Here is a 17,847-nt window from a genome sequence, read left to right as displayed (position 1 = left end):
CTCTTCTCTTTCCCTGTTGCTGAAGAGAAAGCCCATCACCTCCACTTGCTTCACATGCAAAGTTACACAGAAAGAAGGTCAGTGAGGCCAGACTTCCTTTACAGAAGCCAGGCTGAATCTCCTTCTGCAAGACCTGTCCTTCAACAAGCATAATAACCCTATCTTTAACAGTCATTTGGACGTCTTCCATACACTCTCGTGTCCATCCAAAGCTTTTGTGAAAGCAAGAATGGACTTCAGGACCATTATAAACATGGGCGGAATTTGGAGGACCATTACAAACTCTCATATTTTGGTATTTTTTCCCCCCACCCCGGTACTTTAGCAGTATTTTCATGGATCTGAAGAAAACTGAGATCTTCTGATTTTGCCATAATGAACTTGCTAGCATTTCCAATATGTCCACTGCTGCAGTCAAGGTGAGGAGGGCAGAGAGATGGGCAGCCACAAAAATATCATTCAGGATAGACTGGAATGCCACTGTGTTGTGTTCTTCTGAACACAACAGATCTATTGATCTGTTCTCAGCACCGTCATTCATGTGATGTTTTTTTACTTACGCTGGTGCACCAGAGGCTAGCCAAACCCAAAAAATTCATATACAGACAAGTGCCTCCAAGCAATGAGGAAATTTATTAAACTGACAAAAACTTAAATTTGGGAAGCAGAGTCTCCAGCCAAAGTTCCAGAAACACGCTAATTATTCACAGAAACCCATGCTGTCTTTAATATCAAGGAAAGATGCTAGGTGAGGAGGCTGTACTTTTTAGAAGGACCACTTGAAGACAAGATCAAAATGAAAAAGGTAAAGTCATAAGTAGAGCCCTGAAGCTGCATCAGACCAAGGACCCAAAACACTAGGCTTTCAGTAGGCAAATCAGACCTTGGATCCTCGAACCAGAAGTATACGGAGTTTCAGCAACTCGTGAAAACTGATAATCTGAGTCAAAAAACTTGGGCATAAACTTCATTAGAAAATTTCATTATGGAGCTTAACTTTCCTAAAGATGTACTTGCAAGTTTCCAAAAGTTAAGAAAGGACAGCTTGACTGAAATAATTCTATCCAAAGCTACATACAGCAAGGAGATTATGATTAGATAAAATCAGAGTATATTTAGAGGAAAATGTTGGGAACAAATTGCAGTAGACGGATAGGGATCTATCAGAACAAGCTTACTAGGTTGAAGATATCATTAATAATGTAAAGGTAGAGAAAACTCCTGGGATGGATGGAATATAAACATTTTATTAGGCTTTCAAAAAGATGTTGGTACTAAAATTACAAACTCTTTTTTCATAATATATTGTAAGGATGAAAGATGCCAGAATCCTGGAGACATTCCTCAATAGTATTGATTGCAAAACCTAATAAAGATTTGATAGACCTGACTAGAAGAGTATTTGATGTAATAGAAGGCAAATGTAACGAAAGTTTTAAAATGGTGTAATAGCATTGAATATTTTTAAAGCCTTTGATTGTGTGGAATGTCCTGCAATAAAGACGTTGATGGAGATATTAGAATTTGGCACACAATTTAATACATCAATTATATTCAGAAAAGTTTGCAACTTTGTTAGTAATGGTCTGTCTAATAATTATGGAAAGAATTGGATGATCGACAAAATATAATGAATAAATTTTGTAACAGGGATAAGAAACTGAGGATTAGGAAGAAAAGACAGTATAAACCACAAAAAAATGACAGGATTGGGTATTCTGAACATCAAATTATACTATTTAACACATCAAAAGACATTATACTACATCCCTGAGGCAAAACGAGCAGAATTAGAACACCAACAAATTGAGGGATCACTTTTAAACCATTTTTTAAATAGGATAATAAAAAATTGTTTAAAAAAAGACAATCCTTTCCTTAGGAATATAATCCACATTTGGGACATGTATAGAGCGAGATTTATGCTGACCGTCTCCACCATTAATTCCAGTCACAGAAACTGAAGGATTTCCAGAAAACTTAAGAGGTTTTGAGAAACTTGAGAGGTCTGAGAAAATATTGAAGTATTGAATCTGCTAGGTTAAGACTGGTTGAATATACAAGTAAAGGAAGAATTGCCAAAATCTACAGGATATTAATGGAGTTAGGGGATCAGAAAAAAAGTTTAAAATCAATTTGGGAAATGGATGTAGGTGAAACAAAAGACAAGAATTGGAACAATATTTGGAATAGAGGAGTATATAAGACTATGTCAATTAGAATTAAACAGCATGGATACAAGGTGATATGGAGATGGTGTTTAACACCAGTTAAGTTAAATCAAATTGATGATAAATACTCTAATATATGTTGGAGTTGTGGTAAAGAGATCAGAACTTATAAACGTATGTGGTGGGATTGTGAAAATATACAAAAGATTTGGATTATGGTATTTAAGGAAATGGGAGAATTTTAGATTGATTTAGAAATGTCACTGAAAATGGTGTTATTACTGTTGATAGAAAAACAAGATATAAATGAAGCTAAGAAAGAATTGATTGTAAGTATATAATGGCAATTAGGCTAGTGATAGTTAAATATTGGAAACAGAATTGGGTTTTGCAAAGGCATGAATGGTATAATGAAATATGGAATATGGTAATTAATGATAAACTGACAACAGAAACAAACATTTTAAAAGGGTTAATGAAAGCAAATAAATATAATGAAATTTGGGAAGATTTTGTAAAAGCAATATTGATAGAAGGCAAAGGCTGTAAACCCAATCAAGATTATATGAATTTCTGGACCTTTTAATTCAACCATAGTTTTAATAATTAAGGGTTTTAGACGTTTTAAGATTTTGGTTTTTTTTCTGGTTTCACCGTCTCATTTCCTATTGTATTTTCCCTTATTTTTTAGTTTATAATGTTCAATTTTAGATGTTTTTAATAATTGCGGTTTTACTATTGTATTATTGTAATTTTATACTATGTAAGTCGTCCTGAGCACTTGTGTGGAAGGATGGGATGCAAATGTTTGGAATAAATAGAGAGCCAGTGTAGTGTAGTGGTTAAGAGCATGGGACTGGGACTCAGGCGATCCGGGTTCAATTCCCACTCAGCCATGGAGCCAACTGGGTGACTTGGGGCCAGGCACAGACTCTCAGCCCAACCTACCTCACAGGGTTGTTGTTGTGGGGATAAGATGGAGGAGGAGAATGATGTAAGCTGCCTTGAATCCTTTGTAGGAAAAAGGCAGGATACAAATCAATCAATAAAACTATATTCTATGAATAATAAGTAATACATGCTGGAGATGTGGGTGGGTACCTATTTTCATTTATGGTGGGAATGTGAAAATATTAGGAAGTTTTGGAAAATGGTTTCTAAGGAAATTAGCGAAATAATGAATTTAGATATTGACTCAGACCCTGGTATTGTATTATTGTCATTATTACATGAAAAGAAATGGAAAAAGAATATTAAAGAATAACAGGTTTATTAAAAGCTGTAAGATTAATAATAGCAAAGACTGCAATGAAAAGGGGAAGGTGAAAAAAGGGATGACAAGCATAATTTAATGACATTTGAGGATCATTCACTGAACATGTATTAATAAAAGGGAAAGGTTTCAAACACTTGGATGAATTGATGCAATTTTGGATGGAGGATCATACTGAAAGAGGAGAAACATAGAAGTAGTGAAGGAGAAGAAAGGTATATATGACTATTAATAAATAATTACTGTGTAACTGAAGGTCCCAGTGTGGCAGTGCAGTTTTTGTGTTTAGTGTCAAATAAACAAAATTTTAAATTTTTCAACCTATGTATATGTACAACTTATTTGTGTTTTAAGTACCTTTCCTCCTTCTAATGTTTGGTTGTTATGGATGTAATTTTGCACTGTATTGTATTGTTAGTACTTAATGAAATATTAAAAGACAATTTTAGAAAATGAAATGCTTTCCACATTCCAAATATGCATCTGGTGTTTCCTCTTTAATTGCCTTACTGGATGTAAGAGAAAGGGACATTAAGTCTTCAATTTCAAAAGTGTTCTTTCCATACTCCACACTTTCAAATGGGTTGTCCCTGCTACAGAATTTTTTAAAATATATATAAATGTTTAACTTCAACTAAAGCTCTTTCCACACTCAAAACATTCTACATGCTTACAGTTTCTCCCCTGTGTGGGTTCTTTGATGTGAAGTAAAATTATTCCTCCAGCTGAAGCACCTTCCACACTCCAGACATTTAAATGGTTTTTCTCCTGTGTGGATTCTGCTATGTGAAGTAAGATTATTCATTCGGCTGAAGCTCCTCCCACAATCCAGACACTTAAATGGTTTCTCTCCCGTATGGGTTCTTTGATGTGAATTAAGACTACTGCTCACACGGAAACATTTTCCACAGTCTGGACATTCATATGGTTTCTCGCCTGTATGTATTCTTTGATGTAAAGCAAGAGATGCATTCTGAGTGAAACTCTTTCCACACTCCAGGCATGTTATTTGTTCTTCCTCTCTGTGAGTTCTCTGATGTGAGTTGAAGTATCCACGCCACCTGAAGTGTTTTCCACACTCCAGACATTCATACGGTTCCTCCCCTGTGTGTATTCTTTGATGTAAGGTAAGACTTGAGCTGAGTCTGAAGCTTTTTCCACATTCCAAGCACGTATACGGTCTCTCGCCTGTGTGAATTCTTTGGTGCAAATTAAGTGTATCTCTCCGACTGAAACTCTTTCCACATTCTAGACATGCAAATGGTTTTTCTCCTGTGTGTATTCTTTGGTGTAAAATAAGTTTATCCTTCTGACTGAAGCTCTTTCCACACTCCAGGCATTTAAATGGTTTCTCTCCAGTGTGGATTCTTTGATGTAAACTAAGGCTTGAAGACTGACTAAAGCTTTTCCCACAATCCAGACATTCAAGCTTCTTCTCCTCTTTGTGGGTTCTTTGATGTGAAATAAAGTATCCACTCCACCTGAAGTGCTTTCCACACTCTAAACACTCATATGGTTCCTCTCCTGTGTGTATGCTTTGATGGAAAGTGAGGCTTGAGCTGCGTCTGAAGCTCTTTCCACACTCCAGGCATTTATATGGTTTCTCCCCTGTATGAATTCTTTGGTGCAAAGTAAGTGTACTCTTCCTGCTAAAGTTCTTTCCACATTCCAGGCATTTAAATGGTTTCTCTCCAGTGTGTATTCTTCGATGCAAAATAAGTTTATCCTTCTGACTGAAGCTCTTTCCACATGCCACACATTCAAATGGTCTCACCCCTGTGTGGATTCTTTGATGTAAACTAAGGCTTGAGCTCTGACTGAAGCTTTTCCCACACTCTGTACATTTATGTGATTTCTCCCCTGTGTGGGTTTTCCAATGATTAGTTAGGGTCGATTTATAAGCAAATATTTTCCCACATACAACACATTCATTCTTTGTCTCTTTGTGAATTTTTGGATGGACGGGAATTTCATGGAAGTCACCATCCAGAAAAGCAGTGGCTTCATTCCTCTCCACCTTTCCTTGGTTGCTTCCCTGTTTCTTCATTCCCTCTGGATGTCTAGCTTTCTTCTCCACATCTGGACCCTTTCTGTTTTCCTTCATCACTTCATGTGCTTCTCTTTCATATGCCATCTCCCAAACATCCCTTGCTGAAAGAAAGAGAGAAACTGCACATGAAAAACAGGTATTTAAAGCAAACTGCTGTACAGTCAGCTGGGACCAGACACTCCTTGAAAAGGTTGTTGGGAAAGCTGATTCTGCTGCAGAGAAGTCTTATGATCCCCTCCTTGCAGACCTCTGGAAGAGTGAAAGAGAATTCTTTCCGAACATACACTGTTCATTTTTACTCAGCCAGGCTGCTGCAACATCCATGCTCTGAAATTCAGGGCTACTTCCTTGTTTGATGGCAAAAATAATCCCTCACCCAGAGAATAAGTTTGCCCTTCACTCCCCAAGAGCAACAGCATCCATGGAAGTCTGTAACCTTACACAACATTAACTGGACATACCAGGTTGTCCTTCATGCAAGGCGATTATACATTTTCTGCTCCATCCAAATGTAGGGAAGCATTTCTGCTCGGAAGAGGCAAAAAGTGGCTGGGAAAACAATTTGTTGACTTCAAAGACGAAGTTTATAACAGTGCACAATACCACTGTCAAATATTGTGGGCAGGCACTAGGAGGAATCGGGCTAGGGAAGTACATGGTCTTGCGCAGTCCCAGGTCCTTCCAGGGTGCTCAGCGTTGTGCTCAATCAAAAGAGGGAAGGAGGAAAATTGCATTCATGGGACTGGCTGTCCAGAATTGCTTTTGAGTCAGGTTCTGGGTCTGTCTGAGGCTGGATCTCCAGAATATCTCCAGAATATCCAGAGAAAGACATCCGTGACTCAGCAGGGCTTGGACACAAAGAGAAACTGGAGATCTTGGAAAATGGCTCCCCATCTGAGTACATGATATTATCAACCCTACTTTGGTCCAAAGTTCTAATTCCACTGTGGAAAATCTCAGGGAGGGGGGGCATTTCCTGTGCTGGGTGGGGAAAAGCCAAAAGGGACAACGCAAATGATTTTGCATTTAGAGCTCTTATTCTGAGTAATCATATTTATGCAGAAATGTTAGAACAGTGGTGGCGAACCTATGGCATGTGTGCCACTGCAGGCATACAGATCCCTCTCTATCAGAGCGCGAGCCAAGTCACCCCAGCATCACCCCGGAAGCCGAGCATCGGATAACAGTGCACATAGGGGCCATGCACATGCTCGGAAAGGAGTAGCAGTGTGAGCCCATGACATCATGAGCCGCGACTCATTAGCTACAACTCATCCGAGCTTTCACATGGCCGGTCAGTGTGCTGCCAAGGATATATATACATTTGCTTGGACGGGCTGCGAGTTGCTTTTTTCTAAACTAAAACCTCAGTATTCAGGTTTTATTGCAGTGTTGGCACTTTGTGATAAATAAGTGGGTTTTGGGCTGCAGTTTGGGCACTCGGTCTCTAAAAGGTTCGCCACCACTGCATTAGAAGCTTTTAGAAAGGGGCAAAAAATGGCCCCTATGTGCACTGTTATCCGATGCACATCCTCATGGAGCAAATGTGTACAGCTAGTAAACCACAAGCCCAGTATAATACCACTTATCACCAGAAGAAGTCAGTAATCCCCAAAGCCCATGGAGAAAAGTTAACTGGTAAAAGCCAAGAAATAAACCAGTAACCCTGGGAATTTATTAGTAAAGCCAGTTAACCACCAGTTTCAAGAAACCCAGGAAGAAAATCTAGGAAATAAGTGGATGCCAGCAAAGCACAAAGCACGAACCCCAGGAAGGCCTGATTTGGCAGTGAGTTCCACAGCCTTGGTTTTGCTAGATGAGTTGAGTAGCATTTGAGTAGCATTTTTCATTGAACAGAGGAAGTCAAGATCTCTTCTTGCTGATGCCAGAGTGTAGGACACAGAAGAATGAGTTCAAGTTGTGACAACCCAGGTTCAGGCTGGACATCAGGAAAAGCTTCCTCACTGTCAGAGCAATACGACAGTGGAATCAGCTGCTTGGAGAGGTGATGGGTTATCCCACACTGGAGACATTCGAAAAGAAACCGGACACCCATCAGAGTGGGGTGGTGTAACTTGGGGTCCTGCAACAGCAGGGGGTTGGACCCAATGGCCTTCATGACCCCTTCCAACTCCACTATTCTATGACTCTATGAGTTCTGAACCCAGCCAAGATAACAAGCCATGTTTTGTTCAGCACTAACAACCCATAAGGGTTACACCACTGGCAAGATATATATGGGTTCTGGGACTGCAGAAACATTCTCAGGTTCCAGATAAGAGAGAAGTGCCTGAGAACAGCCCAGGATCAAAAAAGAAATGGGCACACAGCACTGGGAGAAGGTTCTCCAATTAACAAGCACCTCCAAAAGCTAGCCAGGTGAGGAGAGAGAAGAGCAGAAAGCTTTGCGGGGCCAAATGGCTCAAGAGATCCAGAGCTGTTCTCTGGTAATAAATGCCCTGCAGGAAGGAATGACAAGGAAGGGCGCTTTTACCCAGAGAGACCACGATCCCGTAATTCTGCTCCATGACTTCCCTGTGTAGAGCTCTCTGGTCCAGATCCAGCAGCACCCACTCCTCCTCCGAGAAACACACAGCCACCTCCTCGAAGGTCACCAGACCCTGCAATATGAAGTAATCGTTTTCTCCTGCAGGAAACTATCTCCATGCATTACCCAAATATAAAAATGGATAAAAATCCATGTGGGGCAATAGAGAAATGCTGTTAAAATTACCACGCTTTTTAAAAATATTTCGCTGTCTACCTCACAGGAAAACCATAAATTCCCATTTGTCCCTGAAACTGGCTTGGATAACATCTAGCTTTCCTGGGCTCCTTCATCCCGGCATCCTAGGCCTCAAACACACTACAAAAAGTGTTTTTATAATGTTTCCAGCTCATGCATTCCCCATTTGTTGTTTAATGCAGAGTCTGGCATGGAATTCTGTGAAACTCAAAAGACAAGTCCACACCTTAAATTCCAGCATGTCTTCAAGCAGGAACTCCATTCATCAGAGCAGGAGAAATTGCCATGTGAACCAGGTGCCTATCGAAAATACAGACTGCTTCAGCAGCCCCGCGGGGATGTGGGGAACCGTATCCTATCAAATTCCCTGGGGGGAAAAGCCTCTCTTACCTGAGCTAGGTGCAGAGCATCTCCTTCCACTGCACCACAAAGAGGAGAAGACCTGAGACACGTTGCCGACATCTTCCTGGTGTCTGTGAAAATGGCCAAGAAAAAAAAAAGGTCCATCACATTTCCCTGGAACATGCATTTTTCTCTGCCTTGCTCACCTGTCCTGAAGGGCAGGAGGCACTCCAACGGAGCCAAGCTCAGGGAACCAAGGTTCAATTTGGATGCCAGAAAGCACTTCCTGACAGTCAGAACCCCGAGGGTATGGAATGGGCTTCCACAGGAGGTCGTTGAGGCCCCATCGGTGAGGGTGTTCGAAGATTTATTTTATTTTTATTCATTTATTTATTTATTTGTATCCTGCCTTTTTCCTACAAAGGGCTCAAGGCAGCTTACATCATTCTCCTCTTCCATCTTATCCCCAGAACAACCCTGTGTGGTGTAGTGGTTAAGAGCATGGGACTGGGACTCAGGCGATCCGGGTTCGAGTCCCCGCTCGGCCATGGAGCCAACTGGGTGACTTTGGGCCAGTCACAGACTCTCAGCCCAACCTACCTCACAGGGTTGTTGTTGTGGGGATAAGATGGAGGAGGAGAGATGATGTAAGCTGCCTTGAGCACTTTGTAGGAAAAAGGCAGGATATAAGTCGCAATATAAATAAAAATAAAAACCCTGTGAGGTAGGTTGGGCTGAGAGTCTGTGACTGGCCCAAAGTCACCCAGTTGGCTCCATGGCTGAGTGGGGAACCCAGATAGATAGGCTGGATATGCACATGGTGGGCTTGTCGTGAGCGGAGCCGGCTGGAGCTGGGGTCAGACTAGAAGGCCTGGGAGACCGCTTCTGACTCGCTCTGTTTCTATGTTTCTAACCCTTGTTCATATCATTTCAGAATCTGCTGAATCCCACCATGCACAGCTGATGCTCTGACACACACGTCCTCCCTCTGTTTCTTATGTCCCCCACCCCAAAATTCCAGGGGGAAAAGAACGCTGCTCAGCGGACCTGGGAGAGTAAGATCTGGTGGAAATGTGTGTCTGTTAGTCCCTACCTGGAGAAAAGGTACTTCCATCCATCTGCTGCATGGTCCATCTGAAGAGGAGCTTTTGTGTGGGATCCAGCAGGGCCTCCACTGCCCCAGGGATGAAGCTGCCCGCATCCATCCACCTCTCCACCTGAATGAAACGGCAGTGAGAATCCCATGCAGGGAAGGGGAAGAGACATGAGGAAAAGGGCTGGACAAAATAGGATGATGGGTGGGGAGTTCAAGGCACATTTGACCCACCCCTGGGATGGCCAGAATGAAGTCCCCTCTCACCTGCCGCTCACCCAGCTGTTTGTTCTCTGCCTGGCTCAAGAGGAGACCTTCTGCCCAGGTCACCACCTGGGAGATGGACCCCACCCCACACCCCCTGGCCCAGCTCTCCATCTCCGGGGACAGGACAGCCTGGAACCACTCCGGGATCCAATTCTTGGTGTATCTTTCTGCCATCGGCCACCTGCAACCAAAGAGCCACACGGCTCTTATGCTCAACGGCTTGCTGGCAGCAAAACTCCCCAAATGTTATTTTAGAAGCCCCCTTCCTCCTCCCAATTTCTGTAGGACAGGTGACAAAGCCAAGGAGTGGCGAGGAGACCAGAAGCAGACAATTCCAGCCTTCACAAAGACTCTTTCCTGTTGGAGAAGCAGATGGAGATTGGGTCCCGGCAGAATCCAGGGCAGTATTTCCCAATGTGTGTTCTTGAACTGCATGTCCAGAGAGACCTTCACCCATTTGCTGCCCCCCTGCCACAACCTCCTTTTCTGTCTGCATCCCAAAATACTCCCACAAACTAACCTGGGTTCAAGCACCCCAATTCCAAGGGATGAGCAAATAAACCAGATTAAGCCTTGCAGCATCCTCAGTGTGAACATACTTCTGAGGGCTCCAGCTTTCGTGTCCCAGAGGCCACCCCATCGGATGCCACGAGGCTCTCAGCTTTCCTGCCACCCCTCTGGAAATCGGGGGGTCCCAGACCCTGCTCCCACCTGCCAACCCACATCCCTCGCTGGGCAGGCACAGCTCCGGACGATTCCAAGCCCCTCTTGCTGCCTTGCGTTGCAGTTTGGCTTCCCCGAGGTGGGTGGCCACGGGGGAGGGGGTGGCGAGGCTACCAAGGGGGCAGCTGCATTGCTATCCCACCACAAATCTAACCAGCACGTGTCTTTACTGGATTTAATTGCACTGCAATTTTTGCCAGTTTCTCAGCCTGAAGGCAGAATTCCAACGCGCCACATTTTTCCCGGACTTTCACCTGAGCGGCTACCGATGCATTCACTTATTATTATTACACCGAATTTGTATCCTGCCTTTTTCTCCTCTGGGGGAACCCCAAATTGCGCTGTGGTAGATTTCTTTTCGGATTGCCACCTGAGCAGGAGAGCTGCCGGTGCATTCAAGTTGGCTGCATTACATTACCCGCCCCCCGCCCCAAATTTTCAGACGGAAGAGCCGCCAAGGCACAGCGCAGCTTTGCATTTCCTCCCGGATTTTCAGCAATGGGGGGCGGGGGAGCACAGCCAAAGCATTCAAACGCATTGCCTTGCATTATATTTCCCCCGGGATTTTCAGACGGGAGAGCCGCCAATGCACAGCGTCGCTGTGCACTTCCTCCCCGATTTTCAGCCGCGGGGGCACTGCCAAATCATTCAAATGCATTGCATTTCCTTGCATTGCCTTTCCTCCCGGAATTTCAGCCGGGAGCGCGCTAGCAAAGGCCTCGCGTTGCATTCTCTCAATGTCTCTGCAGTGGCGGGCGGGGGCGGGGGCGGGCTGCCAATGTACGCCTTGCATTGGCAGTGCATTTTCTCCCGCGGAGGTCGTGCTTCACCGAAGGAGGACTTTGCACTCACCAGATCCTCGTAGTAGCGGGAGGGGGGGGCGGCGGCGGCGGCGGCGGCGGCGGCAGGGGGCAGGACAGGAAATGACGTCCCTGCTTAGGAGCCTCTGTAGGCGAGAGGCGCTTTCTTGCCCCCTTTTCCAAAGGGGCGGGGCCAACGAGGGGGCGGGGCCGCGAGCCGTCCCGGCGAAGCAAAGGGGGTGCTGGGCGCTGCACGCAGAGACGGGGTTCCTGCAGGCGGGGGCGGGGATGGAGCGGTGCTCCCTCCGCTCCCCCCAGCCAGAATCTGCCCCATTGAGAGCAAGGGAAGCCCCTGCTTTGGAAACGGGGCGTGCGCTTCAGTGTCCTGTTTCCCCACGATACATTTTAAGGTGTTTAAGCAGCCAGTGCCATGCGTTGCCCAGTTCCACATCTGTACCCCCTACACCCCCCTCCCCAGCCTAATATTTATTTGCATGCCACCCACTAGCCGAAGCTCTCCAGGCCGTCATGAAAACAACTGATTGCGCCTTTGAAGGACAACACTTTTCCTCTGGCAGGAGCTTTTGGGGTTTGCATCTCACCTGCTGGGAAAGCTGGACTTAAGGAAGGCTGAGTGCCGAAGAATTGAGGCCTTTGAATTGTGGTGCTGGAGGAGACTCCTGCGAGTCCCTTGGACTGCAAGGCGATCAAACCGGTCAGTCCTAGAGGAGATCAACCCTGCCTGCTCTCTAGAAGGCCAGATCCTGAAGATGGAGCTCAGTGGAGATCAAACCAGTCGATCTTAGATCAAACCGGTCAGTCCTAGAGGAGATCAACCCTGACTGCTCTTTCGGCGATCGGCACCCTGGCCTGGAATGAGTGCAGCAGGAATTGCAACCTTTCAGTGCTGATCAAGGAAGGGCGCTCTTACCCAGAGAGGCCACGATCCTGTAATTTTGCTCCATGACTTCCCCATGCAGACCCCTCTGGTCCAGATCCAGCAACACCCACTTCTCCTCCGAGAAACACACAGCCACCTCCTTGAACATCACTGGACCATGGGAAAAAAAGGAAGGTTTTTCCCCCAGCAGAGAGCTGTGCAGTGGTATAGAAATGAAAATAGCCATATTAATGATAGTTGTGTTCATGTTTTAGCCAAATATAAAATACCTTTAAAAAGGAGGTGCAATAGAAAGCATGCTGTTGGGAACACCATGTTTGTTTTTCTCATTATTTCTGCTCATGGTCCTACAAGAGGCTCTTAGGTTCCCATGTATGTCCTGCCATGGCTCCTTCATCCCAGCAGCTGAGGACACAGACAGATGAAAAATGGCACTTTTGCAAAGTTTTCCTTTCATGCTCCCCTAAATCTGTTTTTAATGTGGAGTCAGTCCTGTGAATTTCAAAGGATAAAAAAAACCTCCTAAAAAACAGAAGAGCAGCAATGTATCTTCATCCAGAAACTTCATTTGTCAGGGCCAGAAATGCCCTGCGAGGGAAACCAGGCCCAAGGGCTCATGTCATTCAAACCCTGATCCAGCTGACTGGCAGGAACCAGAGAAGGTGCGTCCCAGCACATCCCCGCGAAGGAGAACCCACCCCAAGCTGAGCTCTGTGCAGCCTTCATCCCACTTCACCAGCAGATCTGGAACACGTCACCGACATCTTCCCACTGCCTGTAGGAAGGAAATAAATATGGCCGGCAGGTACAGTAAAACCTTGGATTGCGAGCATAATTCATTCCAGAAACATGCTTGTAATCCAAAGCACTTGTATATCCAAGCGAATTTCCCCATAAGGTTCAATGTAAATAAGGTTACTCCATTCTGTAACTTTTTTTTAAATCACAAAAATTTGATGCAGGAGCTTTGGGATCTTTTCGGATCTTCATGCTTGGATCCTCCCTCCAAAAAGACTGCATTGGGCTCTTACTATATTAGAGCAGATTCGTGGAGAATTGATGTCAGATCTCTCAACAGACCAAAAGACTGCAGTGATAACAGGAGGAAACACCCTGGAACCTAATTCAGTGGAGAAAGAAGAGGAAGGGGAAACCGAGAAACTGGGAGCAGCTCTTTCTGGTATGGGCGCCTTTTGAGAAACATAACATAGAAACAGAGCGAGTCAGAAGGGGCCTCCCGGGCCATCTAGTCTGACCCCCGGCTCCAAAAACCGTGACCTAGCAAATGTAAAGGTTCCAGTTGGATCAATGTTCGGCAAACCCCAATTTCAGGCACTGGGAAAAGGCTGGGTTGCGCATTGTGGTTTGGTTAAAGTGATTAGTAAAATATAGACAATGCAAGATAACAAGCGGAACTGAGCCTCACTCTAGGTGCAAATTTTCATCTTTCATTCTCAAGAAAGCTTTTGCTGGAGCCGCAGCTGCTGCTTCATCTTTCTGTTTGCAACAAAAATGCCTTGTAGATCACATTACTCGAAGCTGGAGTTTATCAAGGCATGAAGGTTATCAAGGCATCGGGAGAGGGATTACTACCACTCTATATGACTCTGGTGCCCCCGCAACTGGAGTATTGTGCTCAGCTTAGGGCCCCTCGTTACAGAAAGGACATAGCCAGGTTAGAGTCAGTGCAGTGCAGGGCCACAAGGATGGTGGCCGGTTTGCAGGGGAAGCCACATGAGGCGAGACTGAGGGAATTGGGTCTTTTCAGCTTGAAGAAGAGGCGACTCAGAGGGGATCTGTTGGCGACATACAGGTATGTGAAGGGGAGTCACACGGAGATGGGTAAAGACCTGTTCTCCCCTGCAGAGAAAGGCAGGACAGGCTCCAACGGAGCAAAGCTCAGGGAACCAAGGTTCAATTTGGATGCCAGGAAGCACTTCCTGACAGTTGGGATCCCAAGGGTATGGAATGGGCTTCCCCGGGAGATGGTTGAGGCCTCATCGGTGAGCGTGTTCAAAGATAGCCTGCACATGCACATGGTGGGCATGTCGTGAGCAGAGCCGGTTGGAGCCGGGGGTCAGACTAGATGGCCCGGAAGGCCCCTTCTGACTCAGTCTGTTTCTATGTTTCTATGAATGATAGTAGCTGAGTCTCTCTGGCAAGTGATATTACATATCACTGGGTGCGGGGGGTGTGGGCATGATTGCAGGTGCATGCGTGGGGGGGGGGGAGAGAATGCTGTATTCACCCCCAGCAAGAGAGAAAAGAACCAGCACTCAGTTGTGATGTGATGCTTCGCAGGCAAATTGCACGTAATACTCGAACTGCAGGACATCACTCTTTTATCAAGTTAAAATTTAGAGAAACTTCTTGCTCGTCTTGCAAAACACTCACAGACCAAGTTACTCACAATCCAAGGTTTTACTGTATTTTTCTATGCTGGTTCCTGCTTGGAAACCACATCATCCTACTTGCATGAAGCCACAATTCAAGGTGCTGGACCTGGCCGTGAAGTCCTCAGGGGGGTTGGCGGAAATTTCTCGACACGGGAATGGCTAGAGTTGCTGTAAGAGGGCCCACAATGTTGTTACGTCACCCTGTTCCAAAATAGGTAAAGCAGCATGGGGAAAACTGAGCTCCTCCCTTGAGGGAAAGGAAAAGATGGGGTCCCACCAAAAATGCCCAGGACATGCTTTAGAGCAGGGAAGAAAAGCCAGTGGGGCTTTCTTTACCCAATGTCCATGTGAATCTGGCTGGATCGTCTTCGAGAGAGTGGAGGCCCAAGGCCACAGTTTCCCACACAGATCTCAAGGGGAGCAGAACAGTGACGGGTGCACTCAAGGGACAGAGGTCCCGTTGAAACGCACGCCCTTGGCAGGAGGCTAGTTCTCACCTGCAGTGGTAACATCTCCATCTCTCTCCGGCACACCCCAGCTGAATGGTGGCTTTGCAAAGCATCTAGCGGGGCTTTCTCTGTTCTGCAGAGAAAACTGTGCACGTCCATCCATCTGTGCATGTCCAAAAGCAGTGAAGCTCTGAGGCTCGAAAGGAGGAGCTAGGAAAGGAAAAGCAAAGCAGAGGTGGTGGAGTTGACGAAAGGTGGACCTCTCATGGAGATTTCGGGAGATTTTTGGCCCACCCCTGGAATGGCCAGGATGAAGCCCCCTCTCACTTGCTCTTCTCCCGGCTGTTTGTCCTCTGCCAAGCTGGGGAAGAAAACTTCTGGCTGGGCCACCACACGGGAGCTGGTCTCACTCCACAAGCCTGGCCCAGCACTTATTGGGAAAATTTGGATAAATCCTGTCAGAAAAACATTACTTCTGTGTGCTGTTGCATTGTGGGATCAACTCCTGTCTTCCTTCTCAAAACCAAGCTGTCACTGTTTAAAATGGCATTCATCCCCTGCTCCTTTCTCTCACCTTTAGCTGTAAGCTACAGTAGACAGGCCATTCAGTCCAAATATACATTGTAAATAGTCATTGTTGGAATTCGAGGAAGTATCTTTTGATAGTCCAGAGGCTCCATGTGCCCTGGCCAATTCAGAATGTCTAGAGTAGATAAGAGTCTTGAGTTCATGCATAGTTTCAGTGGCTTGAATTTACATGTCTAAGCAGACCTGGAGAGGGGTTCAAGCTACTGAACCATAGTGTCAATACAGGCAACTAGAAATATTGTAATCTCATTGTCACAGTGTGATTAACTGACATTTCTTTATCTGTTCTGTATGTGATGACCTCAGAATCTTATTGTAATCTCTGCATTCTGTCATCAATTGCCCTGTACCTGTATGTGACTGGGAGTGTGTGTGGTGTAGTGGTTAAGAGCATGGGACTGGGACTCAGAGGATCCGGGTTCTAGTCCCCGCTCAGCCATGCAGCCCACTGGGTGACTTTGGGCCAGTCACAGACTCTCAGCCCAACCTTCCTCACAGGGTTGTTGTTGTGGGGATGAAATGGAGGAGGAGATGTAAGCTGCCTTGAGCCCTTTTGCAGGAAAAAGGCAGGATATAAATCACTCACTCACTCAGTCACTCAAAAACTCTCTGGTTGGGTTGAAGTTTTGCAGCAGAGATCACTGTGCCTGCCCAGTAATGCATTATCGTGGGTATGGACCCACGGGGAACCTGGGTAAAACAATAAAGCCTCAGATGGTCTGGATGCTTGGTCTTTCCCCCGAACCTGAGTTTTATTCCCTCTTCTCAAATTGAGATTCCGGGATTCTGTCACACTCCATCTCTGGGGCAGGATAGCCAGGAACCGTTCCGCGGTTGGACTCTTGATGGCTCTTCCTGGCAGCTACTGATGGCAGAGGTAGGAGGAAATGAGCAGCTCAAAATGCCACGTATCATTTAAAAATTCTCCTGCCCCCCCGCCCCCCCAGTTTCCTGGCAGGGCAACAAAGCCAAGGAACTCAATGCAAGGTGGCCGAAAGGGGGTGAACAAAACGTAAAGCCAAGGACCCGAATGCAAGCTCTGGCGGCCAAGAGGGGGTGCTTCCAAGCATTACGGGGCTTTTCCCTGCAGGAAAGGCAGGCGAGCATGGAGAACATGGGCAGCATTTCCAACCAGGATCTTCCAGCTCAGACTGACCCCTTCACCTAGCCGCCCCCTCCCCGTGCCTTGCACTGGCTCAGACACTCGTTCACCGCCCCCTCCCCAAGCTGCACCCCAGCATCACCCACAAACCCGCCTGGGCCATCCACCCCAATTGCAGTGGAAGGGTTGACTTTCACGCAAAGCGGATTTGGCCCTGCGGCATCTCCGGGCTGCCACTGCCATGGCCATCATCTGAGAACTAGGAAATGGCTTGTCGTCTAGAAAGGGGGTGCGGGCCTGTGCCCAGGAAAACAATTCTTACCATCCCACCTCACTGCTTTGCCAGAAGCACATCAAAAGATGCCTCGGTGTCTGGTGGTGAAGAGCAGATGACCCCACTCCATTAGTGGGTAACGATCCAAGTGTAATCTCTGTGTTTTATAGGCTTGCTAAAGTGCCTCCCTAAACCTGTAAGCTCACACATGTAACCTTTTTGTTTACTTAACTTGGCCAGCCTGTTCAAGGTAACTTGAAGAGTTGGAGAGCCAGTGTGGTGTAGCGGTTAAGAGCATGGGACTGGGACTCAGATGATCTGGGTTTTAGTCCCCACTCAGCCATGGAGCCAACTGGGTGACTTTGGGCCAGTCACAGACTCTCAGCCAAACCTACCTCACAGAATTGTTGTTGTGGGGATAAGATAGAGGAGGAGAATGATGTAAGCTGCCTTGAGCCCTCTGTAGGAAAAAGGCAGGATATAAATCGAGAAATAAATAAATAAAAATAAATAAAAGACTTTAGTTTAGAAGGCCTGTCTAAGGCATCTAATTAAAGTGAAATGTAACTTTTCTTTATGCTGCTGTGACGTGTATCCAATCACTTTCCTATCCATATCGAAGTATCCAATCACCTTCCTGTGTATTGTATTCACTCCGCTTTTGTGTATTCT

The 17,847-nt window shown here is 45.8% G+C and overlaps 1 protein-coding gene across 1 annotated transcript; it reads right to left on the bottom strand.

Moving 5' to 3' along the window:
* Window positions 1-3,922: 3,922 nt before the first annotated feature.
* On the bottom strand, window positions 3,923-12,514 carry LOC123020224 (gastrula zinc finger protein XlCGF57.1-like). The gene is made up of 6 exons (XM_044423662.1): window positions 12,397-12,514; window positions 11,518-11,597; window positions 9,676-9,799; window positions 8,631-8,713; window positions 7,989-8,115; window positions 3,923-5,595 (listed from the first exon to the last, which is right to left on the bottom strand). Exons 1-6 carry the CDS (start codon window positions 12,512-12,514, stop codon window positions 4,115-4,117), a joined length of 2,013 nt encoding a protein of 670 aa, XP_044279597.1. The 3' UTR covers window positions 3,923-4,114.
* Between the last annotated feature and the right edge of the window lie 5,333 nt (window positions 12,515-17,847).

The sequence above is a fragment of the Varanus komodoensis genome, unplaced genomic scaffold, assembly GCF_004798865.1.
Source record: "Varanus komodoensis strain SLA01 unplaced genomic scaffold, ASM479886v1 scaffold145, whole genome shotgun sequence".
Lineage (NCBI taxonomy): Eukaryota > Metazoa > Chordata > Lepidosauria > Squamata > Varanidae > Varanus > Varanus komodoensis.
Note: the sequence above shows the minus strand (reverse complement) of the source record. Positions and strands in the feature narration are given on the sequence as shown.

What these genes read in the sequence shown, in the direction of transcription:
- LOC123020224 (XM_044423662.1), bottom strand. Translation starts at nt 12,514, where the DNA reads ATGTTCAAGGAGGTGGCTGTGTGTTTCTCGGAGGAGAAGTGGGTGTTG. An exon ending in CCCGCTACTACGAGGATCTG is followed by an intron (nt 9,800 to 11,517) that starts GTGAGTGCAAAG and finishes CGTTTCATTCAG; the next exon opens with GTGGAGAGGTGGATGGATGC. An exon ending in TGGAAGTACCTTTTCTCCAG is followed by an intron (nt 8,714 to 9,675) that starts GTAGGGACTAAC and finishes CCATTTTCACAG; the next exon opens with ACACCAGGAAGATGTCGGCA.